Source organism: Podarcis cretensis (assembly GCF_951804945.1).
Source record: "Podarcis cretensis genome assembly, chromosome: 4".
Taxonomy (NCBI): domain Eukaryota; kingdom Metazoa; phylum Chordata; class Lepidosauria; order Squamata; family Lacertidae; genus Podarcis; species Podarcis cretensis.
In genome coordinates, this window is record NC_137173.1 from 17,671,786 (window position 1) to 17,699,128 (window position 27,343).

General features: G+C 41.9%; 2 protein-coding genes and 1 long non-coding RNA gene across 13 annotated transcripts in view; 2 read left to right on the forward strand and 1 right to left on the reverse strand.

Moving 5' to 3' along the window:
* PIWIL4 (piwi like RNA-mediated gene silencing 4) overlaps nt 1-5,439 on the forward strand; it is a gene marked incomplete at its 5' end in the record, with an annotated part of 39,174 nt that extends 33,735 nt beyond the window's left edge. For all 9 annotated transcript variants that reach the window (XM_079973526.1, XM_079973528.1, XM_079973530.1 and 6 more), the window contains 4 exons: nt 552-705; nt 885-1,013; nt 3,376-3,523; nt 4,967-5,439. In XM_079973526.1, the coding sequence (XP_079829652.1) occupies nt 552-705; nt 885-1,013; nt 3,376-3,523; nt 4,967-5,083 (548 nt within the window). In that variant the 3' untranslated portion in view covers nt 5,084-5,439. The remainder of the gene's footprint in view (nt 1-551; nt 706-884; nt 1,014-3,375; nt 3,524-4,966) is intronic.
* A 143-nt stretch (nt 5,440-5,582) lies between these two features.
* LOC307215141 lies at nt 5,583-11,662 on the reverse strand. Of its 2 annotated transcripts, XR_013838311.1 has the most exons (3): nt 11,064-11,405; nt 9,704-10,027; nt 5,583-6,382 (listed from the first exon to the last, which is right to left on the reverse strand). It is a non-coding gene; the product is annotated as an uncharacterized lncRNA (long non-coding RNA). The 2 variants fall into 2 exon arrangements; XR_013838312.1 differs by lacking the exon at nt 5,583-6,382 and having other exon boundaries at nt 9,167-10,027; nt 11,064-11,662.
* Nucleotides 8,972-27,343, forward strand: part of AMOTL1 (angiomotin like 1) — a 92,828-nt gene continuing 74,456 nt past the window's right edge. Inside the window, exons 1-2 of one of the 2 annotated variants that reach the window (XM_079973489.1) lie at nt 8,972-9,165; nt 25,839-26,019. In XM_079973489.1, the coding sequence (XP_079829615.1) occupies nt 25,935-26,019 (85 nt within the window). In that variant the 5' untranslated portion in view covers nt 8,972-9,165; nt 25,839-25,934. The remainder of the gene's footprint in view (nt 9,166-25,838; nt 26,020-27,343) is intronic. The other variant, XM_079973488.1, reaches the window with a different exon arrangement.

Genomic DNA, 27,343 nt, shown 5'->3' on the forward strand with positions numbered 1-27,343 from the left:
CTCAGACCATGTTGTTGGCCCGACTATATTTTGAAAAAAAATGAACGAATTCCTATGCCTCACAAATAACCCAGAGGTGCATTTTAAATAAAAGCACACATTCTACTCATGTAAAAAACACACTGATTCCCAGACCGTCTGTAGGCCGGATTTAGAAGGCGATTGGGCCGCATCCGGCCCCCAGGCCTTAGGTTGCCTACCCTGGTATACACCGTGCAATAGGCAGGTATCTTGTTACAGCCTTTCCTGAGCAGGTGCTCAGCAGAAGCTTTGGACTGAGGCTGATGAACGTTGTAGTCCATAACACTGGGAGGGTATCGGACTGGAGAAGGCTGATCTGTTGCCCATCTCTAATGCCATTCATTCTTGAGCAAGTAACACCAGCTTTTTAAAACAACAACTAAAAGCCTTTGTGCCTACAGATAAAAGTTCATTCATTTTTGTTTCATCTGTAGTGTCAATGTAAAGGAAAGCTTACATATGATCAGCTTGTTCCCACATGGGATCAGTTATGTAACTCCATTCTTTATTTCCTTCTTGTGGTTCTGTAGATGCTTTAAGTAATTGGCAGACATGTAATGGGCAGCTGCCTGCACGCATAATAGTGTACCGTGACGGCGTTGGAGATGGGCAGCTGAAGATGGTGGTAGACTTTGAAGTCCCACAGATACTAAGTGCCCTCGATGAGTCCAGTGGTGGCTGCAGGTAAACTGATCCTGTCCTGCCTTTTGTCTTTACCAGGCAGGTAGTTTGAAACAATCATGGTTGCTGGGAGCAAGACTTGTTCTTTATCAGCATCTCTCATTTAGCAGTGGTGGCAAAGAATGCATGGTTAGCCCTGCATCACTGATTTACCTTTTAAAATGTCTTTCTTTTTACATCAGAAGAGCCAAACTATCGATGATTGTGGTCAGAAAGAAATGCCTTCAGCGTTTCTTCATCGAGACCAACAGAAGCCTGCAAAACCCTCCTGTTGGGACAATTATTGACACAGAGGCTACTCGACCTGAATGGCAAGTATAGATATTGGCAAAACTACGAAAGCGAGGTGATTGGCTAAGTAAGATGAGCTTATTAAGCAGTTTCTATCAGTTCCAAACCAGGAAGGCTCCCTCTCTTGAATACTTCTGCCCTATTTCTTTGCTTGGTTGTTCAAAGTAATAGCTGTTTCAGAATGTTCTGACGGACTGGACAATTGGATAACCAGATGCTGTGTTAAATGGGAATTCTTTTTACATGATGTTATGAAGGTTCATGTTCAAAGAATCTGAAGGGCTCCAGGCAGCAGGATCTGTGACAGGTCCCCTCAACCAGCAATGTGTGCAGAGGGTAGGGTGAGTAAACAGTCACCCTCTGAGTCTTGTACCTCAACGCCTTGTGGAAGCAAGCCAAGTCACTTGCCCAATTTCTTCTTTAAAATTTCACCTTCTAGCTACAGACGGTGACCATTTTGCGCAGGAGTTCTGTTTCTGGCCCCCATGCACCTCTCTGGAATGTGTATAAGTCTGCCCAGTTCCACTCCGTTCTGCCCTCCCCCCATTCTGCCTTGTTCCGGGTCCAAAAGGACCCGTGCATTGGCAATTGCATGTCCATTGGATGTGCCTAAAATGGTCACCACCTGTAGTCTTGGTTTAATAAAGAAGAGCACAGGTCTCCATATCAGTGATGCCCCAAAACAGTATCTTTTCTGGTCCCCAGTCTTTTTGGTTTTCACCACAAGATCATACCTTTATATTCTGCATTAATGCAGTATCACATTCTGGACCAGGGGTAGACAATGTAGTGCCCTTCAGATGGACAAATCACACCAGCCATCACCTTTAGTCACGCTGATAGGAGTTAAAGTCCCGCAGTATCTGGAAGGTACCACATTGGCTACCCCTGACCCAGACCCATACTTGCAGTCACTAGTAGATATTGAAACTCCCAAATCATGTGCTGTGCAAAGTATTTTATCTTTTATGGTTATAGCAAGATAGCTTATAATTGAGAGCCAATATGATACTACAGTGGTTAGAGTGATGGACTTTGACTGGGGAGACCTGGACTCAAATCTCAATTCTCTGGGTCTCTTTAGGCCAGTCGCTCAAAACTCAGCCTAACCTAACTCTCAGGATCGTTGCAGAGATATCGGTGAGATGGTTGTGGTAACCAGTAGCCATTTACAACTGCATGTGTGGAACAAATAAAATGTTAGCAGACCTAATTTAGACAGGAAACTTAATGGTACTCCCTATGGTCATCCCATTGATTAGTTATGGGCACAGGCTGCCACCTCGCTTGAAGACTAACTTTGGTGAAAGGTGTAGCTCTGCACCCACCCTCTTGCATGTGCAGAACTTCCTCTCCATTAAAACAAATGCACAGGAGCTTGGCAGTACTCAGTGCAGAACATGCAAAGTTTCAGATTAGGGTAGGTGTGGGAAGCCTGCAGGAACCTCAACATGTTCTTAGACTTCAGCTCTGGTCAGCATGATCTTTTTTTTAAAAAAAAAAAAATGTTAACAGGCCAATCACATCACATTATTCAAATCACATTGGTTCCGAATTATACAGCCAGATTTTAAATTTTTGGAGGTACCCATATATCAAGCTCCACACGAGTCCAAAATTCCGGATAAGTCCAGACATCACTCATTTTACTGCACTATTTAATCAGTTCTATCCAGTTCAATCCGGATAGTCCTTTATTACTTTCTTTCTCATCTTGTTGTACTCGAATATTCCTTTCTTTGCGATCTCTGATGATTCTCACAAGCAGACTGTCTGGTCAGCATGATCAGTGGTCAGGGATGATGGAAATTGTAACCCAGCAGCATCCCGAGGGCCACAGGTTCCTCATTCCTGGATTAGGGAAAGAAACACCAAATTGCTGCTATTATTTATTTATTTATTTGGATGGCCAAAACTGATAGCCAGTGCAGTAGAACAGTTTTGGTTTTAAATTGAGGAGACCTCATTTGAATCCCCACTAAGCTGTGACATTCACTGGGTGGCCAGTCACTTTCTCTCTGCCTACCCTTCTTCACAGGATTGCTCTAACAATTAAATACTGTATAGTGGTAGGGCCAGGACGACTATGTATGGATGTGTAAAGTTGGCAGTCAGATGCCCTTGAAAAATAAGATTTCTGCTACTTTATATGCGTCCAAAAAGCATAAGCAAGCCCACTAACTTAGTATATGGTGATTATTATTAATTTGCATTTATATTCCACCCTTCCCAAAGGAGCCCTGGGTAGCAACTAATATTCATATTATTCATATTAATAATTGCTTTTATCAATATAGTTTTTATTATCATAATAGTAGTAGTAGTAGTTAGAACATATTACATTGACGTCTTTCTTCTTCTAATTCTAATGTTGCCCAACAGGTACGACTTCTTCTTAATTAGCCAACTTGCCCGCCAGGGCACTGTCAATCCCACGTACTACAATGTGGTTTATGATGAGAATGGATTCAAGCCAGACCATATGCAGCGTTTTACATATAAGATGTGCCACCTGTACTACAACTGGCCTGTAAGTAACACAGTTGCATCCAGATAGTTAATTGCCTTCCTCTTCCTCCCACATGAAGTTAGGGAAGGATTGGCCTCCTTTTCAAGTAGTGCCAGTGCCCTCTTCCTCTTACATAGGATCAGCCCTGTCCAACTTGCAGCTATCAATGTAAAAAATGCAGTCTACCTGTTTTTGTTGCCCCCGGAATTGAGAGAACAAGCAAATTATCAGGCACCTGGCAGTTGCATACACAACTGGTCAGCTGAGTCACAAATTGTTCAGCATTGTGCTCTGTACATTGGTGCAAACTTCCTTTTGTCCAGTGTACTGGGTAGTTGTTACAAAATACCAGCTTTCAGCTGGTGAGTGAGGAAGATCCGCAAGTGAGCTATTGTTTTCTTCTTATTTTTAAGAGAAGCAATAGACAGAACTATGCAGATAAGAGAAAAACACTTGCAAAGTTTATGTCTCTTTAGGGCTGGGCCAAAATGCTTCCCTCTGCACACAAAAATATTCACAATCCAGCTTTAATGATTGGTGGCCACCATCTTCTCGCTCAGTACTCTGTTTGGGGTTGAGGATGAATATTAGCTGCCACAGAATATGGCATTTAGGCAACAGTACCTGTCCATAAGGGACGCGGGTGGCGCTGTGGGTAAAACCTCAGTGCCTAGGACTTGCCGATTGTATGGTCAGCGGTTCGAATCCCCCCAGCGGGGTGAGCTCCCGTCCTTTGGTCCCAGCTCCTGCCCACCTAGCAGTTCAAAAGCACCCTTATTAAGTGCAAGTAGATAAATAGGTACCGCTTTATAGCGGGAAGGTAAATGGCGTTTCCGTGTGCCGTGCTGGTGCTGGCTCGCCAGAGCAGCTTCGTCACGCTGGCAACGTGACCCGGAAGTGTCTTCGGACAGTGCTGGCTCCCGGCCTCTTAAGTGACATGAGCGCACAACCCTAGAGTCGGACACAACTGGCCCGTACGGGCAGGGGTACCTTTACCTTTACCTTTTTACCTGTCCATAATCCAATTGAGCCTTGCTGCCATCTCAAATCTAGTACCCATCCAACCATGGGAAATTCAGGTAGCACACAGTAAACTAGTTTGTACAAGCAGTAGTTGAAGCTGTATGAGTTTTCTTTTTAATGGAAAGGTGGGGGGTTCACATGGTTGAATGCACTGCTTTTCCATACATAAATAAAAATGAGCAAACCAATCATTGTGTATAATTGTATTAAAGGAGAAAACAAACTCCAACAAACTAATACTTGGATAGGCTGCATTTTGATTGTACAAACCTATTTCTCGGTTAAATGTCATGTACGCAATTTTTTATGTTGGATACTGCTGGCTGAAGAATTCTCAGAGTCTTGTTTCATCTGTTTTGAAGACACTGGAAGCAGCTAGCCAGTTTCAGCAGAAGGTAATGGAGCAAGACCTCTGATATACTCTTCCCATTTGCTTTCTAGGGCCTAATAAGAGTCCCAGCGCCATGCCAGTATGCCAGCAAGCTGACTTTCTTGGTGGGCCAGAGCATCCACAGAGAGCCAAACCTGGCACTCGCTGACAAACTTTTCTATCTGTGAATGGTGTTGAGGTGGCAACTGTCAAGAGGTTTTGTCTTTGTTTGAAAAAAGAAGTTTCTGTTTTTTAGAATTGAAGCAACAAACCTCGTTTCCTACTGGTGATCATGGAGCAAGTGTTTTAGTCATGTTTAAGGTTTTATATGTATGTCTGTGAGATGCCTTTGAGCATGTATCTGTATTCTTTCAAGTTGATTATTTTTGCACATAGATGTTTGAGTTCAAGTTTGGAGATACTTTAGAAGAGGGCTATTTGTATAAAGCTGAATGGTTGGTTTTAAAATTAAAGTTATATTCTGTTTGTATGTACAACTTGTCTCCCCCTCCCCTTATTGACATAAAATTATTTGGGCCCAGTTTATTGTTGTTTTTATCTGTTTCTAGTTGGAGCCTAGATAGCTGTCTTTTGATAGCAGTATTTCACCTTGCCTTAAACCCTGGTGATTAAGAGCAGGACATTTTTTCTAACAAATATAGTTCAATATTGCAAAGACAAGGTAGGAGAAAGGCTTGAATACAAAGAAGACCCTGCTGAAGGATGTGTTTGAATTCTGCATTTCAAATGGAACTGATATACTTGTTGGTTTATATATAGATGTAACATTTATTCTTCAGAAGCTTTGAAAAGTCATTTAAAAGGTCAAGTTTATTTTCAAATTAAGACATGCCACGTTGGCTTCCTGCTGCCAGTCTTCCTTGAAGGAGAGGATGGTTCAGCCCCTCCTTTAAGAAGACCTCCCTGGACCCAAAAGTGCTAAGCAACTATTGCCTAGTGGCAAATATCCTCTTTGGGGGCAAGGTCCTTGAGAAACAAGTGGCAATCCACCTTCAGGCATGCTTGGAGAAAACTGATTACTTGGATCCATACCAGTCTGGCTTCAGTCATGGCATTGAAACTGCCTTGGTCACCCTGGTTGATGACATTTGTCAGGGATGTGTGCCCCTGCTCCTTCTCCTCAACCTGTCAGTGGCTTTTCATGACCACAGTGTCCTGGAGCATCTCGGAGAGGTGAAAATTTGCTTCATGGGTTCTGCTCCTCCCTGCAGGAGCATTTCCAGAAAGTTGTTGTGGAAGGCTACTGTTTAGCACCATGAAAGTTGCCCTGCAGTGCCCCACAGTGTCCCTGCTCCTTATGAAGCCTCCAGCAGCAGTCATCAGAGTTTTGGAGTGATGTGCAATAAACATGTAGGTGACACCCAGCTCTTATCTGTCTGTTTCAACTGAATTGGGAGAGGTGGTTGAGGTGTTAGACCAGTGCTTCGAAGCAGGGATGGGCTGGATGTAGACAAACCGGCTGAATCCTGAAATGACAGGGGTACAAGTTCATAAAAGAAACCCTTTCACACTAAGGAAAACTTTGCTTTGCTGGTGTGAAGAAGCTTTTTGTAAGGTGTTGCAACCCATTGTAACTGATGTCCCAACCAAATGATCCAGGGAGTCATCGTTACTGCGTAGGAGGAGGGAAGCTTACGTGGATAATAACTTGCAAGCCCAGAGGGAAGAAGCCAAGGTGGAACAGGAAAATTTCCATATTTTCAAGGTAGTCTACTCTTCACAATTACTATTATGACTTGCATGGAGGGATTTGGTAGTGGTGCTGCTGCGAAAATGACAAGCAGCACTATGGGGGCAGTAAGACAGCAAAATCATTTTCCTCCTTAGTCATTATTGCCCTTAGAGGTGACACAGATTTAGTGAGGACAATTCTAGGTGACTTGTTAAGTGAGCAGGGCAACTGGACTTCATTGACTATTTAATGAGCATCCACTCTGAATTGTTTTGGGGGAGGGGGAGCAAGTGTTGCCCCATACTATCCACTACATTTTCCCCTAAAATTCCTTATCACAAAAGTCTGATATTTTGCAGTGGGTTTGATGCACAATATCTCCCAATCAGCTATTAATTTCATAACCTGAATCTGCCAGTGTGTAATTGAATCCTACTCAAAAATAGAGATAGCTTGGAAGCCCTCTTCCCAGCCCCATGCATAATTCAACTGCAACAGGAAGACTTGTAGATGAATGAAGCTTCCCGAATGATTGAGCACCCTGGAAGATCAGGGTTCTCAGTTGTGCAAGGAGTCTCCACAGATACACAAAACCCCCTGCTGCAGAAGCGTACTTTAATCACACAAGAGCATGCACACACACTGAAGAGTTCACATGATCTCTGGGGTCAGGGCTAAAAGAGCATCACTGCAACCCTTGTCTACCAGTGTTGCCTCTTAAGGGCTTAGTAAGAACTTTGTAAGACTTAGCAGGTGCTTCTAGAAGTGGGAGATTTAGCAGTACAGTGGTGCCTCGCAAGACGAAATTAATCCGTTCCGCGAGTCTCTTCGTCTAGCGTTTTTTTCGTCTTGCGAAGCAAGCCCATTGACGGCTTAGCGGATTAGCGCTATTAGCGGCTTAGCGGATTAGCGGATAAGCGGCTTAGCGGCTTAGAAAAGGGGGGGGAAGGGAAAAAAACCCGCAGGAACTCACAAGACATTTTCGTCTTGCGAAGCAAGCCCATAGGAAATTCGTTTTGCGAAGCACCTCCAAAACGGAAAACCCTTTCGTCTAGCGGGTTTTCCGTCTTGCGAGGCATTTGTCTTGCGGGGCACCACTGTACACAATCACTGCTGTTCTGCATTAAGCTGGAAGTAGAATAGTGATTCTGCTTCCAAAGTCTCACACTCTGTAGCCAGGTAGGCAGTCCCTTTTCCCCAATATCAAGTGTTGTGGAGATTTTAAGTGTTAAATACTTCCAGCTTTCTCACTGCACTGCTGATTATGATTGCTCCTCTGGCTGCAATTTAAGTGGAGGGAGAGAAAAGAAACAGATAGAAGGCACTGCTATTTGGAAAGGTAAAGGTACAGGTACCCCTGACGTTAGGTCTAGTTGCGGACGACCCTGGGGTTGCGGCACTCATCTCGCTTTACTGGCCGAGGGAGCTGGCGTTTGTCCGCAGACAGCTTCCAGGTCATGTGGCCAGCATGACTAAGCTGCTTCTGGTGAACCAGAGCAGCACACGGAAACGCCATTTACCTTCCCGCCGGAGCGGTACCTATTAATCTACTTGCACTTTGACGTGCTTTTGAACTGCTAGGTGGGCAGGAACTGGGACCAAACAACGGGAGCTCACCCCATCGCGGGGATTCGAACTGCTGACCTTCCGATCGGCAAGCTCTAGGCTCAGTGGTTTAGACCACAGCGCCACCCGTGTCCTCTATTTGGAAAGAGAAGCACCCAATTGAATGTAGGATGCTTTGCTTATGAATTTGAGCAGATGCGCCATAAAAAAAGTGAGGGAGTAAAGCATAATTATTCCACACTGAATGCTTGGAATGGAAACAGCCAGCTTCTCATACTATACAGGACTACTAACTTGTACACTTAGAAGCCCACTTCTTACCCACTGGTCACTGGGATGGGAAATACTAATGCAGGCATAGGCAAACCCAGCCCTCCAGATGTTTTGGGACTACAACTCCCATCTTCCCTGACCATTGGTCCTGTTAGCTAGGGATGATGGGAGTTGTAGTCCCAAAACATCTGTAGGGCTGGGTTTGCCTATGCCTGTATTAATGTATCACATACAATTGTCGAATCCCTGGGGCAAGGCTGCATTTGCGCTAGGGAGAGGCTAGTATGTTGTACAACTCAAGCTCTAACTTGATTTGCACAGTCGGGAATTTCTGGATGGGGCCAAAGCACCTCCAATGTGGGCAAAGTAGATGTCCCTGAAAAGCTCATATACAGGGATTTAAACAATTGGTGCTTTTGTCTCCTCCATCTTTCCAGCTGCATTGCAATTGTTTAATTTTCCAAAGTTAATTATATATTCTGGAGGACAATGAATATGTGCTTCAGATACTCCCAGTATTTATTGTGCTGGTTGGGAGGCTTGGAGAAGCCTTTTGAAGCTCTTTGAAAATGCAAGAACAGTAGAATTCCAGTCATTTCCCTATACAAACCTTAAGCAAGTCCAGACAACAGCCACATACTTTTGAGAGAGTCATCACCGGATAAAGAAACACGCAATTTGCAAGGGGGCAAGCCTTGTGCTTCGTAAAGCGTCAAAGGGAGAGTCGACAGTGTACAGGTAAGATTTTGCTCTTTGTTGTTTTGCATTTATTACAATGGTTTCTAGTGCTGATTGAGGTCGATGTATTTAGGGTTGTTGCATGGCAAAACACAAGAGTCTTAGCTTTGCTTTTCAGAAGGCAGTTTGGGAAGAAAAGCCACAAAGAAATGATTTTGTGCAATTCCGCATATGAAAAACAGATTGACATCCTGAAATACCCTTGACTGTGCTGGAGATGGAGTCTTACAATGTTGTTATGGTTGCCTTTTTTATTTGTTTGAAATTGTCCATTGCAAGAAAAAGACACACATGCAGTGTGTGGATCGTTTGAGCTGGGGCTTACCAATGAATCTGTCTTTAATGTGGAGACTTAGCTGTGGAACATTATAATTAGGGCTACAATGTTTGGTTGATGAATCAGTTTGATTAAACCTTTCAAAGCGTTTCAATCGAGGAAAAAGGTGCCCCCAATTAATTGGAGAGCCGCTTCTTTGGAAAATAAGTACATATTACAAGCTGCAAAAGACAAGTGTCATCTTAGCAGATGCTTTCCTACCTCTGTGAGAGAAAGGGGGATGCATGCCTCTTCTAAGATTATGCTTGCTGTTTGGCACTGCTTACCCGATCTTGAAGTTCCACGGAGATCATGGGATATCCATTCCCCTCTGATGGAATCAGCTGGAGGAAGCATCAGGGCACAAGACTGGTTGAAAGTGAAGGTCTCCATGGGTCAGGTTTGGAATCAGTGAGGAGCATTTGGAAGATTTGCCTCTCTCAGCCTTTCTCAGAACAAATCATATGGACAATGTCAGGGGTTTCGAATCTCTAGTCTGCAGGCCACCAGTAGTTGCAAGCTTCCTTCAGGTGGTCTGTAGTGTGTCTGTGAAGATGAGAAGTAGCACATCAGTGGCATGCGGTCAGTGGGCTAGGGGAACTAGACTGATCCCTTAAATATTCCTGCAAATTAGTCTGGGCTTCCTTCCCAAAGCCCAGGAAGCTTCTGCCCAGCTTAGGGAGGGAGGCATGATGCTCACATGCATAACATCAGGATATCACGCACACAACATCATCCCCCCCCCCAAATCATCCTCGTAAGCTGCCGCTTACAATGAAATTCATCACATGCCACAGTAGCACTTCCATCCCATTAAATAGTCATATTGATTTTTAATTGTATTTATTCTTTCTTTTGTTTCTTATATTGTATTTTATTGTGTGACAATTTGAAGTTTTTTGTTTTTTAAAAAATGTTAACAAACATGGATACATATGCTATAATGTCATTGTTTTAGTTAAATAACTTGTTTAAATGGTTATTAAGGAAATGACTATTTTTCTCCTTCCAATAAAGAACAGCAGAAAAGTTGTCCAAATATAAACAGTTAACTTATTAAACCTCACAATAATCTCATAAGTATCTGTCTATGTATTTCTAATAGTATAACCAAATCAGTAAATTTTGATATAACGGTAAAAACTACTCTGAAAATTTATTATTCCAATAATGAAACCTACATCTGGATGCAAATATTAAGATTATACCAGCAAGAATGAGTCTTTCTGTAAAAAAAATGATTTAAATCAAGTCTTACTGACTATTGATTTAAATCAAATTAATGATTTAAATTGTGATTTACAGTCATACCTCGGGTTAAATATGCTTCGAGTTGAGGGCGTTTGAGTTGCACTCCTCGGCAACCCGGAAGTAACGGAGTGCGTTACTTCCGGGTTTTGCCGCTTGCACATGCGCAGGCGCTCAAAATGACGTCATGCGCAGAAGTGGCGAAACGCGATGCGCGCAGACGCGCCATCGCTAGTTACGTTTACCTCTAGATGCGAATGGGGCTCCGGAACGGATCCCGTTCGTATCTAGAGGTATCACTGTAAATCAAATCCACCCTGTGCATTATACATACCATCTTTCCCATATCGGCTTTATTTCTGCATAGCAGAAATCGTCCATGGTTTCCAACAGTTCCATCTTTAAAAACAGTAACAAAAAGAGCACATCACTGGTGCTTAACTGAAACTCGCATGGCTTAGCACAGAGGATGTCTGTGTTGAAGATTCATTCCCCATGTCTGCAGTCATTGAATTTTTGTCTTATCACATGACGGTGTATGTTTTGACTCCACAGAGTGGGAAGTGACGGAGACAGGATGTTTGTGTTACTGTGTTCCGTGAAGTGGGACTATTGTCCTTTGTTCATTCTCTTTGCTGTCTGATGCTAGAGAGAGAGGCAGCCATGTTGCAGTGCTCCATGTGTTTATATGTAAATAAAGTAGATTAGCCAAAATGCTGAGTTGCTGAGGTCTGTTACACAAGCTGCAAAGACTCTGCGGATCCCTAAGTGTGCCGGTGTCTGTTCGCATTGGTAGCTGTGATGTTCAGGCTGAAGAAAGCTATTGAAGCTCCTGAAAGAACAACCAGGAGGAAGAGAACATGCCAGTCAGGCATGTGACTCTACCAGAGTCCTACTCGAGTGTAGGACAAGCTCCTGACAGTCTGCATAGGGAGATGCACACACAGAGAGAGAAAAGTAAGGAAGAAATGCACGTCTCCAAAAAGAACAAAAGAGGGCACAGATTAACATAAAGTGTGCACATGCAAACAAAAACTTCCAAATACAAATTTAGAAATAGTGTAATATAAATACTGTTATAGATTTTGGGGAGAACCCACCTAAACCCTAGAAATTAATAAATGGTAGGATTTTGATTAGTTGGTATATGGATGAAAGTACAAGCTGCAGAGCTGTGCCAGACAGGGAATCCCTGGGCTGGTTTTACAAACCAGTCTGGCTGGCTTAGTGAAGAGCAAATCTGTTAACATGACAAAAGGGGTTGATGGGCCATTTGAGAGGAATCCTTTGACCTGGGGAGACAGATGGTGCCAGGGTAACTGGGTGTGAGGTGACAGGAAAACGGAGTCTTTTAGCAAGGGAAGAAGAAGAAGACGACGACTTAGATCCATCTTGGGCAGGCTGGCTGAAGGCTGACTGCACTGCTGTGGGGGGACAAGCCCCTCTTGAAATGACTATGCTGTATTCCTCCATGCAGACTGAAGATATAAATAGGTGAATAAACCATATTTCTTAAAGCTACAACAGTCTCTGCTGTGACTCAATCCTCCAAAGGAACACAGACCCTGGGTGAGTGCCTGGAACCCCATGGACTCTTACTGCTGCTTGGCAGAGAGAGGGAGAAGCAGCCAACTATTCTAACAATACAGCTGTAAGACATTGCACCATACTGCGGAATATTGGGTGGTATCCAACTAAACAGTACTGCGAACACAAGGAGTTTTAACTGCCCTCTCTTCTTCCTGTTGTGGTGGCATCAGTCTGTCTTGGGAGACAATGGAGGAGTGCGCCTTTGGCGCTGAGGTCAAGCTGTTGGACGGTTGCAACGGCTGTAGAGACTGATATGGCAGAGGCATGTTCTGTTGCAGCTGGGGCAGATGAAGGTGTCCGGTTGTGCCACTACAGGTGCACCATGACGTTTCTTCTGTCTGCACTCCTCCCAGCGGTCATTCCTCCTCTGGTCCTTGCTGTGGATTAACATCCTGACTACCTTTCTCCAGGCACTGCAGTTGTCTGCAAGGTTTTCCCACAGGACAGGGTTGATGTTGCCAGCCTTCATGTCACATTTGCAGACATCTTTGTAACGCTGAGTTGGTCTGCCAATTGCCCTAGCGGCGGAAGCCAGCGCTCCCTAATTCTGTTGTGGCATTTCCCCTAAATCCTCTGGAGCAGATCTGTGAAGTGTGCAGGAGGCACACTGGGAGAGGAAGCGGGAATGTTCCACAGTGCAGCAGCAAAAACTACTTGCACTATTGGAATCATTTAGTTAAATACTACCTACTGTGACTAGGTGGCTTGTACATCTGCTCTGTCTGTTGTCCAAACGCCTCGGCCCAGTATACCTGGAGGAGCTTCTCCACCCCCATCGTTCAGCCCAAACACTGAGGTCCAGCTCCAAGGGCCTTCTGGCAGTTCCCTCGCTGCAAGAAGTGAGGTTACAGGGAACCAGGCAGAGGGCCTTCTTGGTGTTAGGATATTTCCGTTCCACCTTAAAAGGGAGCAGGATGTTTGTGTCACAGCCTGCGTATTTCCTGTTCACAGGATGTTTCTGTTGTGTCTTTGCTTTCGTTTCTCTCTCTCTGTGCCTGAACACGCAAGCAGGCAGTCATGTTTTTTCCTTTGTTCTGACCAATGCTGAATAAACTTCTAAATAATGCTCTCCTGCGTGCATCTTTCGCTGTACGATTTCTGCATTAGCTCTGGACTGTGGCAAGCTATTTTCTGGAGCTCGTGTCGCTAATTGCTGATACTGTATCTATGGGAGATCGATGGATCGTCCGGAGGCGACGTGGGGGCCATGATGGGCTTTATCTCCCTGGCAGTATCCCAACACTTGGTAGTGGCGCCAGCCCTGTGGAATGCCCTCCCACCAGATGTCAAGGAAATAAACAACTATCTGACTTTTAGAAGACATCTGAAGGCAGCTCTGTTTAGGAAAGTTTTAAATGTTTGGTGCTTTATTGTGTTTTTAATATCCTGTTGGAAGCCGCCCAGAGTGGCTTGGGAGTATTTATTTATTTATTTATTTATTTAAATGCTAACGGGAGATGGATAATCTGCTTTCTCTTCTTAGGGTTCTTTATCTGTAAACAGTACTTGGGCAGCTGTTCAAATAAAGAACACCTTTAAACAGAGGACTATCCTCTGTAAAGTAAAACACATGGCCACACCAAAAAATTAAGACACCATCTCAGAATCCCTATTTGACTGAATGACTAGCAGTTCAACATTTCATGTTCTGTCTGGAACAAGAAACAGGCTTGTTCAATGGAATGTAACAAAATGGAGCCAGTTGCCTTTGTACCAAGTTGCATTGTACCAAGTACTGCATGGTGGTTTCCAAGAATGGAGCAGAAATCAAACCCCCATCCAGTCCCTTTAGTGTACATGTGTCCTGTAGCTGTAGGTCAGCCTTTCCCAACCTGGTGCCCTCCAGATGTTTAGGACCACAACTCCCATCAGTCCCAGGCAGCACTGCTTTAACTAGACCCAGCCAGCCATCGTACCTTAATTAAAATGAGAAAAATATCCAGCCTTGTTAAAATTCAGGAAGCAGACAAAGAAAGAAACTCAGGAGGTGGGAAATTGGCCCAAAAAGTAAGCATCCAGTTTTAGTCCCCTGATAGAACACAAACCACTTTGCACTACACACAAAACACAGGTGGTTGGTCTATTTTCAAACCACTGCTGGAGTTTATAGGCCAGAAAATTGATATTTATGCTCAAATAAAAGTTCTGAGGTATTTTTAGAGTACATATTTTAGACAGGTTTTGAAAAATGTATTTATTTATTATTTATTTATTTTTTTAGTGTGCCAACTCTAAATCTGGGGTATTTCAGACCTTGGAAAACTCTAAAAAAGCACCATGGTGGCACATTTTCAGTGAGAATTAAGGATCAAAGCAGACTACAGGAATAGGATGTTGGAGATGAGTTTAAAGAGCACAGCAATCTGCTACTATGGGAGATCAGCTGCCAGGTTCTTCCAAAAGGATCAAATCCCAATGTGGATCACAATAAGTAACTGAGAGTCCATAACTTTTGTGCAAAATAAGAGGTGTGTGAGGTTGCGTTCCAGCCCCATAAATTCTCTTGCTTGTGTAAGCTGGCCTTTGCCTGTTCCTTTTATTTATTTTTCCTCTGGACAATGTGCAAATCTAGGTAAAGGTAAAGGTACCCCTGCCCGTACGGGCCAGTCTTGACAGACTCTGGGGTTGTGCGCCCATCTCACTTAAGAGGCCAGGGGCCAGCGCTGTCCGGAGACACTTCCGGGTCACGTGGCCAGCGTGACGTGGGGTGCATAAAGGCTAAAACAATTCTGGCACAGCTGTTCCTGTCCAGGGAAATACATGCAGCAGCAGCTTATTTTAAACTGGAGACATTCCAGGCTAAGAGCTTAGCTGACCTTTGTTCCCCAGCATCCAGTTCTTAAAGATTAGTGGTTTTTGAAAAATGCAACTAGAAAAATAATCCACACACTGCTGTAACTTTGATACAAAGGAAGGAAGGAAGGAATTTTGGTGTTTAGTCAACTAAACTTTGAATTGACAGAAATTAGATTAAGCAACTATTTTTTATCAATTTAAAAAAGGTTTCCAATTAATTGGACAGCTAGGTTTTCTAAAGTATTATTTCAAATGTAAACAGTTAAATATCCACCAGTGACAGCAAGTACCAATACCATTTTATTTATTTTATTTTTAAATAATTTTTATTCATTTTTCAAACATTTTTGTACAATCTACTCATACTTTATCACACAGTCATCAATTTTTGACTTCCCTCAATTTCTCTGCCAATCTTTCGTTACAGTTTCTATCGTTAACGCATTTCTAAACTTACTATTGCCTTTAGCCATTCCTCTACCTTTCACTTACTTCTTTTTTACAATATTTCTTAATTTTTCACAGAGACTCTTCAAAACCAACAAGCGTTGTCTGTACATTACATATGCCTTTCAGATACTCTGTAAATCTCCCCCAGTCCTCAATAAACTTTTGGTCTTTCTGATAACGAATCTTCCCAGTCAGTTTATCCAATTCTGCATATTCAGTCAGTTTCATTCTCCATTCTTCCACTGTTGGAATTTCTTCCTGCTTCCATCTTTGCGCCAGAAGTATTCTTGCTGCTGTTACTGCGTACTGGAAAAGTTTGCAGTCTTTTCTATTAATTTCATTACCTACCAATCCTAATAGGAAGGCCTCTGGTTTTTTAACAAATGTATATCTCAACATCTTTTTCAATTCATTATATATCATTTCCCAGAAGCCTTTCACCTTTTTACATTCCCACCACATATGATAGAAAGTTCCTTCTTTTTCTTTACATTTCCAACACTTGTTACATGTTTTATACATTTTAGCCAATTTTACTGGTGTTATGTACCATCTATAGACCATTTTCATTACATTTTCCTTCAATGCGGTACACGCTGTAAATTTTAACCTTTAATTCCATAATTTCATCCAGTCATCATATTGTATGTTATAACCGAAATCTCTGGCCCAATGTATCATTACCGATTTTACCTCTTCATTTTTGTATGCCATTCCAGCAACATTTTATACATTTTAGACAATTTTTTATATTCATTGTTCAATACCTCAATTTGAAATTTTGATTCTTTCCCTTCATATCCACGCATTTTATAATCTTTTTAAACATTTCATTGATCTGATAGTAATGCAACCAGTCATAAACAAATTATTTCACCTCTTCATAAGTTTTCATTTTCCATTCCCCCCCCCTTACTATCAATTCTCCATAAGTTATCCACCTCCCCCTCATATTTATCTTTTTCACACTCAACACTTCCAATGGTGAGATCCAATGGGGGAGTCTTGGTTCCAACAAATTTTTGTACCTCTCCCACACCTCTATCAATGATCTTCGGAAGATGTGGTTTTCAAAGCCTTTATGAATTTTCCTCTTTTCATACCATAGATATGCATGCCACCCAAATCTGTTGTCAAATCCTTCTAAATCCAACAACTCTCCATTCCTCAATTTAATCCATTCCTTTAGCCAACATAGGCATGATACTTCATAATATAATTTCAAATCTGGCAGGGCAAAGCCACCTCTTTCTCTCGCATCTGTTAATAACTTAAACTGGATCCTTGGTTTCTTGCCCTGCCAGATATATCTTGAAATTATTTTTTGCCATTCTTTGAAAATTGATGCCCCTTTAATTATTGGCAGTGATTGGAATAGAAATAACATCCTTGGCAGCACACTCATCTTTATCGTAGATATCCTTCCCCAAAAAGATAATTTCAATCTTCCCCACACCTCCAAATCCCTTTTTATTCCATTCCAAACAGGTAGGTAGTTGTTTTGATACAGATCAATATTCTTGGGGGTTAACCATATTCCTAAGTATTTCACTTTATTCACCACTTCCAGCCCTGTCCTTTGTTGCATTTCCTCTATTAATTCTTGGTCCATATTTTTAGCAATAATTTTAGTCTTTTTTTTTTTTATTCAGATAAAATCCTGTGACTTGTCCAAATTGTTCTATTTCTTCAAGAATTCCTTTAACACTTCCCACTGGCTCTTCCACTGTCATTACCAAATCGTCCGCAAATGCTTTAACTTTATACTCATTTTTTCCTACAGACACCCCTTTTATTTCTTCATTTTTTCTTATTGATTTTAGCAGAACCTCCAGCACCAAGATGAATAGTAATGGTGATAATGGGCATCCTTGTCTTAGAATCATAGAATCATAGGATCATAGAGTTGGAAGAGACCACAAGGGCCATCGAGTCCAACCCCCTGCCAAGCAGGAAACACCATCAGAGCACTCCTGACATATGGTTGTCAAGCCTCTGCTTAAAGACCTCCAAAGAAGGAGACTCCACCACACTCCTTGGCAGCAAATTCCACTGTCGAACAGCTCTTACTGTCAGGAAGTTCTTCCTAATGTTTAGGTGGAATCTTCTTTCTTGTAGTTTGGAACCATTGCTCCGTGTCCGCTTCTCTGGAGCAGCAGAAAACAACCTTTCTCCCTCCTCTATGTGACATCCTTTTATATATTTGAACATGGCTATCATATCACCCCTTAACCTCCTCTTCTCCAGGCTAAACATGCCCAGCTCCCTTAGCCGTTCCTCATAAGGCATCGTTTCCAGGCCTTTGACCATTTTGGTTGCCCTCCTCTGGACACGTTGTCTTGTACCTTTAGTTATTTTAATATCTTCCGTTGTATAATTGTTTACTATCAGCTTCGCTTTCTGTTCTGTATATATTGCCTTTATTCCATTAAAGAATTCTGTACCTACATCCATAAGTTCCAGATTTTTTAACATAAAATTCCATGATATATTATCAAAGGCCTTTTCCGCATCCACAAAGATCAACATAGCTTGTTTCTCATTCCTGGCATTCAGATATTCTATTATATTTATTATATTTCTTATGTTATCTTTCATCTGTCTACCAGGAAGGAAACCTTGGTTCTTATGTATAAGATCTTGTAACACTTTTTTCATTCTCTTTGCTAATATACTCACAAAGATTTTATAATCAGTGTTCAACAACGAAATAGGCCTATAATTTTTTACTTGCGTTAAATCCGAGTCTTGTTTTGGAATGAATTTCTCATTTCTTTAGTATATTGTTCATAACTTCTTTCAGTGGTACAAGTAGGATGCTTCTCAATTCCTTGTAGTATCTAGCTGTAAATCCATCTGGGCCTGGAGCTTTTCCTTTTTTCAATTCACTTATTGCCTCTTTAATTTCTTCAATTTCAATTGGGGCGTTCAAATTATCTTTTTTTTCTGTCGGGATCTTCTGCACTTCTTTTTCCCTTAGAAATCTTTCTATCTTTCTCATATTATTCTTTTCTTTGTTTTTATACAATTTTCTGTAAAAATCCAGGAATCCTTTTCTAATTTCTTTCGGATTTTCTATTTCCGTACCTTCAATGATGATTTTATTTACTGTACTCTGCTCCTTTCTTTTATTTAACTGTCACGCCGGCCATTTTCCTGATTTATTTGCAAATTCGAAATTTCTTTGTCTCATTCTTTTTATATTCCCTTCTACTTCCTTATTTATTATCATTGCAAATTGTATTTGTAGTGTCCTTATATTCTGTTTAATCTTTTCGTTATTTGGTTTTTTTATCAGTTTTTGTTCATTTTCCGTTATTTGTCTCAATATTTCCTTCTTATTCTTTTCTCTATTTTTATTTTTCAAAGTGTTCTGTTGAATAAAAAAGCCTCTCATCACAGCTTTGCTGGCGTCCCAAACCATAGTCATTTTTGTTCCCTTATTGCAGTTGTTTACAAAATATTCCGACAGATTCCTTTGAACATTTTCTACAACTTTCTGATCATCCAGAAGGTGATCATTCATTCTCCATCTAAAGGTTTTTTCTTCAAAACCTTTTAATTCCAGTTTTATTGCACTATGATCTGAAATCACTCTTGGTTGAATTTCAACTTTCGCGATTCTTTGAGTTAATTCATTTGAGACCCACACCTGATCTATTCTTGACATGGCTTGATTCGGTTCTGAATAGAACGTAAATTGTTTCTCCAATGGGTGTCTGAGTCTCCAAATATCAATCAAATTACAGTTCTTTATCATTGAGAAAAAAGTCTTAGGTAGTTTCCCCTCTTTGCTCACCCCTGTTGTTCTCAGTCTATCCATTTCCATTGACACCACTCCATTCAGGTCTCCCATTATTATAATTTTCTGATCCATATAATCAAACAGTTTTTCTTCTATATTTTTATAAAATTCTGTCTTATTTCCATTTGGTGCATAGATCCCGACGATTATTATTTTTTCTCCTTGCCACTTGATTTGAACTGCCATAACTCGTCCTTCTTCATCTTTGAAAATTTGTTGAGCTTCAATTTTTTTCCTAATATACAAAACTACCCCTCTCTTTTTAATCCTATCCAAAGATACAAATTCATTTCCCAGTCTTTTATTAATGTTCTCATACACTTGAACCTGTATATTAATCAATTTGTGTATATCAATTTTTTGCCAAAATAAATTTTACAATTATATACTTATAGGGCGAACCACCAATAGATTTTTGAAATTCCCACTTTTTTTATATATATATAAATATTTATTGAAATTTTTTAAATACAAAATGCAAAAATGATAAACAATATAACATGAATCATAACACATTTTTCAAAACTTCTTTGGACTCCCTCACGTCTCCCACTCCCACTTACATCATTATGACCTTTTTCCAGCAATTTATCATCTTGTTTACATTCTTAAATCTCGTTCAATTAATTTAATCTAATAATTCTCCAAAAAAAATTATATTTTCCTCAATCTCACTTATCGTCAAATTCAAATCTAATTCAATGGTAGGCAGTTATTTATGATCTAGCATCCTTCTTAGCCTTCTGCCAAATTACAATACTTTTGTAAATAAATCTTGAATTTCTTCCAGTCTTCTTCAACCCTCTCTTCTCCCAGGTCTCGAATTCTGCCAGTCATCTCGGCCAGTTGCATATAGTCCATCAGCTGCATCTGCCACTCTTCCAGTGTGGGTAGATCTTGAGTTTTCCAACTCTTAGCGATAAGTATCCTTGCTGCCGTTGTTGCATACATAAAAAATGTTCGGTCCTTCTTTAACACCTTCTGGCCGACAATGCCCAGAAGGAAGGCCTCTGGTTTCTTAGTGAAGGTATACTTAAATACCTTTTTCAACTCATTATATATCATTTCCCAGAAGGCCTTCACTCTAGGGCAAGTCCACCAGAGGTGAAAGAATGTTCCTTCATGTTCTTTACATTTCCAACATTTATTATCAGACAAATGGTATATTTTGGCAAGTTTAACTGGGGTCATGTACCATCTATATATCATTTTCATTACATTTTCCTTCAAAGCATTGCATGCAGTGAAGTTCAGCCCTGTGGTCCACAACCTTTCCCAATCCTCAAACAAGATATTATGCCCAATTCCATTTCAACAGCAAGTTATACATTCTTGATAGTACCTTATTTTTTGGTTCTAACAATTCTGTTTCCAACTTCGATTTCTCCACCTGGAACCCTACCTTTTTGTCATTTTTAAAAACTTCTTTAATCTGAGCGTAATGTAATCAGTCTCGCACTTTATCCTTCATTTTCTCCAAACTCTGCAATTTCCAATTGTCTCCTTCTTTTTCTAATATTTCCCAATATTTTGGCCATTTGGCCTCCATATTGGGTCTTTTTCGGGCCTTAGCTTCCAGCGGTGAAAGCCACCTCGGGGTTTTGTTTTCCAATAAGTCTTTGTATTTTGTCCAGACATTAAAAACTGCTTTCCTGACAATATGGTTCTTGAAGACCTTATTGATCTTAACCTTATCGTACCATAGGTATACTTACCTGGCAGGGGAGATACCATGATCACAAATTCCCACTTTTAAACGGCCAATCCCACACCCAGAGTTGACTTCCTTTCTTCTTTCTTCTTGCCACCACTTAGGCTATATCCATATCAACTTCTTATTAAGGAAATATCCACCAGGTAAAGATATTATATTATCTAAATTGTTATAATCCAATAGGTTATACTGTAATGCAAAAATTGTAGTCCAAAAATTATAATCCAATTGATTGGACAAAGTTATTTACAAATGTTGAAAGAGATTCCAAATATATCCAGAATTCTCCAAGGGACACCAAATATATCCAAGAGTAGAGAATAAAGAAGGAATGTCAAAAGAAATCCGACCTCCAGTAATTGTGGAGACTGCCTAAATCTCCTTATTTTAAAATAATAGTTTTAAATTCAATTGTAAAAGCAGAAAGAGAAGAGAAAGAAGAAGAATTTTTGAACTAATCCAATAATAAAAAGGATAAAATAAAAACCGGGAGGTGTAATTAATTCCGTTCCAATTATGCTTGAGTCCAAATAAAAAATAATCCTGGAAGCAACCAGCTAGGCAGTTCTTTCTCAGTTCGGTCCGCGGACACACTCAGAAAAACAAAAACAGCTTAAATAGATAGCCTTCGTTCAAACTCAAATCCTTCTCTTTCCCTTTATTTTTAAGCGTTCAAATTTCTTTAAATGCGGAGGTACCAAAACATAAAATAAAAATTATACTGTCCAAAATTGTCCTTCCATCCCTTTATTGTATTTTATTTGTCGCTGGAAAACTTCTTCAGCTTAAAATGGAGCCACAAAAGTTCTACTTTGTTGCGCAGTTTTTTTCGAAATCGAAAGTACCGAGAAGTAACTTTCTTTCTTACTTCGCTCTGACCCTTCGTTATATCAAAGACCTTTTAAAGTCTCCAAATAGTTACTCTCTGCTCCCTCTTTTAGTTGTCCCCTTTTACTGTAACTTTTTATATCTTTTGCAACAATTTATTTCACTTTTAACAAGTTTCCCAAGAGAGAGAAGTTCAAACCGCTTGCTGCGTCACCAACCTCCCTTACGCGCTCCGCTCATAATCTTGCGTTCCTCTCCGATTGCAGACGAAATTGACCTCTTTTTGTCTCCTTTTTCAAAAAGCTTTTCTTTTATATATTCCAATTATAATCCAAATTTGGCTCCGATTGTTTGCTTTGAGAATCAGTCACTCGCCCTGCAAGCCTGGGGCTGCGTTCTCGAGGGTGAGACAGTGGCTTCCCGGTGCGTGCTTTCTCCGCCCGCCGCACTCTTCACTCCTATTACAGAGTTACCTGGCGGCCGGGCGATCTGCGAACGGCTCCGCTGGGATCCTGACCCTCTGGTTTCCCTCCAGAGGTGTTCTGGGGGGCTATCGCACCCTATAGCACCCCCGTTTACCCTCGAGAACCCAGACTTTCTCTTGCCGAGAAAAGTCCCACTTGTGACGGGTCCGTGGCTCGACCGGAAGTCCCAGTACCAATACCATTTTAGAAGAGACTTTTCTTCTTGAAAACACAGAAAGGAAATCCTCTTTTGAGATAGAAACAAGCCCGTATGAGGAACAGTTGAAGGAGCTGGGTATGTTTAGCCCGGAAAGGATGAGACTAAGAGGAGATATGATAGCCATCTTCAGATATCTCAAGGGCTGTTACATGGAAGAGGGGACAAGCTTGTTTTCTCCTGCTCTGGAGGCTAGGACTCGAACCAATGTTTTAAAGTTACAAGAAAGGAAATTCTGACTAAACATCAGGAAGATTTTTCTGACAGTGATAGCTGTTCCGATAGTGGAATGGACTTCCTCGGGAGGTTGTGGAATCTTTCTTTGGATGCAACATCTCTTGAGATATTTAGCGATGGCTATGATATCTCCTATCAGTATTTTGCTCATGCTGTGGTTCCAGTCAGAAAGTGTCCGTGGCAGTATGCCTCTGAATGCTAGTTGCTGAGAATCACAAGTGAGGAGACTCTGTTGTGTTTACGTCCTTCGTTTGCGCTTCCCATCGGCATGAGGTGAGCCACTGTGAGAACAGGATGCTAGATGACATGGCCTACTACTGGTCTGATCCAACAGGGCCAGACACTCCCCTCTTCAAGCCGTGAGAGACCCCAGGGGTTTCAGCACTTACCCAGTGTTCTGTTTCCTCGGAAGGAAGGTCAGCAGAAACTGTAGTCTTTTTAGAATGTATGGTTTTATTTACAACCTGAGCTAGGATAAAGGGTCTTGCAGCATTAACACCCCCAAAGAGCTAGCGTTTCCATTAGTTACAACTCTAGATCCAACACAGAGCAAAAGACCTGTCTCTCCGCAGTTTCTCACCTGCTTTTAACCTTATAACTCTGGCTGTTGTTCTTCCTACATACCAGCTAGGTGAGTGGGATGAGGGAAAGGCCCACCCATTTGCTTCAATGAATCGCACCCCACAACTTCTTTGTATATGCTAAATCGTGGTACTTAACTAGTCAGCCAAAGCCCAGTGCCTTGTTTAACAGGTTCCACAACCTCTCCAACTAGATCATATCCCTTATTGGATACAGGATCATAGACCTGGAGGGGATCCAAGGAAATAATCTGGACTGGTCTGCCCCCCCAAGCCCATTACACTTGACACCCCCTCTGACTCACAACGTTATGTTCTTAAACCCTGGAGAGACATCAGCTTTGATGCATTAGAACACTTCATGGAGGATGAGGCTCTCCGTAGCCACGAGCCATAATGTCTGTGGTAAATTTCCAGTCAGAGACAGCATGCCTCTGAATACCAATGGCTGAGAATCGCAAACACATCATCCACCTTCCAAAGGGAACGAAACCCTGCTGCACGGCACCTGAAACGTTTTCATGACTCGAAATAAGTGGGGAGCACATAAAAATTATAATGAAGCCCATTGGGCGCTGATTTAAATGGCACAAATGACATTCAAATGTCAGCTAGGCTCAGGCTCCCTGTGCTGCTCTGGGTGCTAGGCCAGGAAATATATATATATATATATATATATATATATATATACACACACACACACACACACTAAAGGCTGCCCTAAGGCAGGCAGCTGCAGTAAGCCCTGCCAAGCCACTGAGGCTTTCCCAGCTGCCCAAGGATGTCAGATGCGGATGCCAGCCCTGTACAAATATAGATAATAAAACTGCATTGAACTGGAGTTGGACCCCATCTGCACTATGCATTGAAAGGCAGTATCATACTACTATAAACGGTAATGGCTTCCCCCAAAGAATTATGGGGAATGATGGACCTGGCACAAGACTCTTCCCCGCACCAGGCCTTCTCCGACTCCCAGGAACGGCGACAGAGGAGGGGGAGGAATAGGTGGCCACAGTCCGCAGCTCTCTTCCCTCTGCTTCCTCCAATGTGAAGCCATTCCGATTAGCATACCTCAACAAAGATGGGCATTAGGGACTCTGTGTTACAAAGTGAGAAGCTGTGATGGCTTAAGGGTTTCCATGATGGTCCTGACATTTTCAGGGCTGCTGGACACTAGGCAGTTCCTCTTCCCAGGGAACTCTGGGAATTGGAGCTCTGTGAAAGGAACAGGCAGAGCCGTCTTTCCCATTGGTGTTAGTGGTTCGTTGCGCCAGGGCGCCGGCCTCTCAGGAGCACCTTAGCAAGTGGGGGAGCTGCGTGGCTTTGCCGGCATGCCCGCCAGTTGCACCTCGCCAAACTATATGGCTGGTGGGCGTGCAGCTTCCTTCCCAAGCCTCCGCAGGAGGAGAGCAATCCCCGCAGAGGCTTAGGATGGAGGTTCCTCCCAAGCCTCAGCACGTTTTCCTACTTGATTGCCGCCGCCACGCTGGGGATCGGGTTGGTGTGGGAGGCAGAAGACAATTTCCACCGCCCCCTCCCTTGTTTTGGAGTTGCCGAGGGGGGCGCCGGAGGGATCTTTGCACCACGATGCTGGATATGCTTAAGACGGCCCTGGAAACAGGGTCCTCTGAACAACTCTCATCACCCTTGACAAAATGTCCCAGGATTCTTGGTTTGATACTGTTTTAAAATGTATAGTGCAAATGGGGCCTTAGTGAGTTTCCTACAGAAAGCAACACAGCCAAGGATTGGAGAGGCAGTTCAATTGATATGATCGATGGAGGAGGGGTAGAGTTACAAGACCAATATTAACTGAACCCTCAAGAGATTTCATTCACCTTCACTAATACAGATCCTCCAAATGTCCCTATTTTCCAGGGACATCTCTGATTTAGAGAAGCTGTCCCAATTTCTGATTTGATCCTGTAATGTCCCACTTTCCCTTAGGATGTCCCTATTTTCATTGGAGAAATGTTGGAGGGCATGGAGTTATCCAACCCTGAAGCCGTCTGTACAAGGAAGGTTTTTTTCAAAATGTTTAATGTTTTATTATGTTCTTATATACGTTGGAAGCTGCCCAGAGTGGCTGGGGCAACCCAGTAAGGTGTGTGGGGTATAAATAGTAAAATTATCATTACGCAATGGGACGTCCCTATTTTCGTTGGAGAAATGTTGGAGGTTATGCTATGTGCACATTATACCTTTAAAGCATATTCAGAGCACATTTTTCTCCTCAAAGAATTCTGAGCTCTGTAGTTTACCCTCACAGAGTTGCAGTGTGCAGCAACCTTAAACAAACTACATTGCCCAGAATTCTTTGAGTGTTGCAGCATTTCTGCTTCAGTGGCAACCTTCCATTCTTTCATATCCTGAAGTCGCTGGCAATTAACATAATTAACTATACATTGCACATTTTTCTTTCAGAAAGAACTGCCACCTCTTTCTTGTCATCTTGCAAAGCTTGCCTTGACTTTGCACAGATTGTTCAAAGTAGTGGTTCCTTTGACCTTGCACCAAAAGATGGACTTGAGTGAAAACTGGAATTTGGATGATGCCAACTGGCTGACCCACAGTGGAATTATTTATTTGCTCAATGCTTTAAGAGGTATGGTATTCCAGATGGCTGTTAGATCTTACCCACCTCTAAGGATGGAAGGATCTGCCAGTTTTGATTCTTTCGGTTTCTCATTTTTCCAATCTTGAATGCAGTTCACCATATTTTGCAGCAACGTGTGGGGTGTTTTTTTTAAAGTCCTAATGAAAAATTTTCAGCATTTTATTCCATTCCCCCCCAAAAAATAACTACATTTTTACATGTGGTTTTGACTAATGTACACATTTTTGCAATCTTCCCTAATATAAGGCATGTTCTTTTCACTAATATTTTCATTTTTATGCATATTTCCCCCTAATATATGCATTTTTGCAAACATTGTTCAGTTGGGGGTTTTTTTGGGGGGGGGGCAACTGCAACTTTGAAAGGACAGCTCTTTGCATTTCATAGGTTATACTGAATTTAATTTTCCCTCCCAGGCCAATAGTGGAGATGAGAGGAAAGGAGAAATAACGAAACAATTAAACACTCGCTCCTAGATACCTGCTTTCCTAGTGTTTCCTACATGTCTGTTAAAATAAGTTGGAGATCCTAATTGCACATCTCTTGCTGCATTACATTTAGGTTGGCATTCAGGCTGACTGTATACCCAATAATAATAAAAATAGCAAATAACAGTTTGCTTTCTACATGTGTAAGGGGCTTTTTGTAGTGAGGGTGATCTAGGATGGGAACCAAGGTGTTTGCATTGTGTTGCATTGAAGGAAGGATTCTAAAGGCACACAGAGATAATTAGCAACCTTTGGTAGCCCTATTTATTATTAAGAGTTGTCTTATGTTAAGAGTGGATTTGTTTCTTAGGATCCCCGTCTCCACTGTTAACCCCATTTCAATACTCTGCAGCAGAAGACATTGCACCTTTTCGTTAACCAGGGGTGGTGAACCTATGGCAGATATTTGTGGGACTACGACTGCCATCATCATTGACCATTGGCTATGCTGGCTGGCCCTGCCAAAAAATCTACAGGGGAATACAGCCTCTTATCCAAGTGTACACACAGGCAACCAGTAGTCTGGTCATCTGACTCTTTCATCCATGGCTTTATAATAACAGTTTATGAAGCAGTAGACCGGGGTCAGCAAACTTTTTCAGCAGGGGGCCAATCCACTGTCCCTCAGACCTTGTGGGGGGCTGGACTATATTTTGGAAAAATAAATAAATGAACAAATTCTTATGCCCCACAAATAACCCAGAGATGCATTTTAAATTAAAGGGCACATTCTACTCATGTAAAAACACACATTCCCGGACCGTCCATGGGCTGGACTGAGAAGGCGATTGGGTCGCATCCGGCCCCCGGGCCTTAGTTTGCCT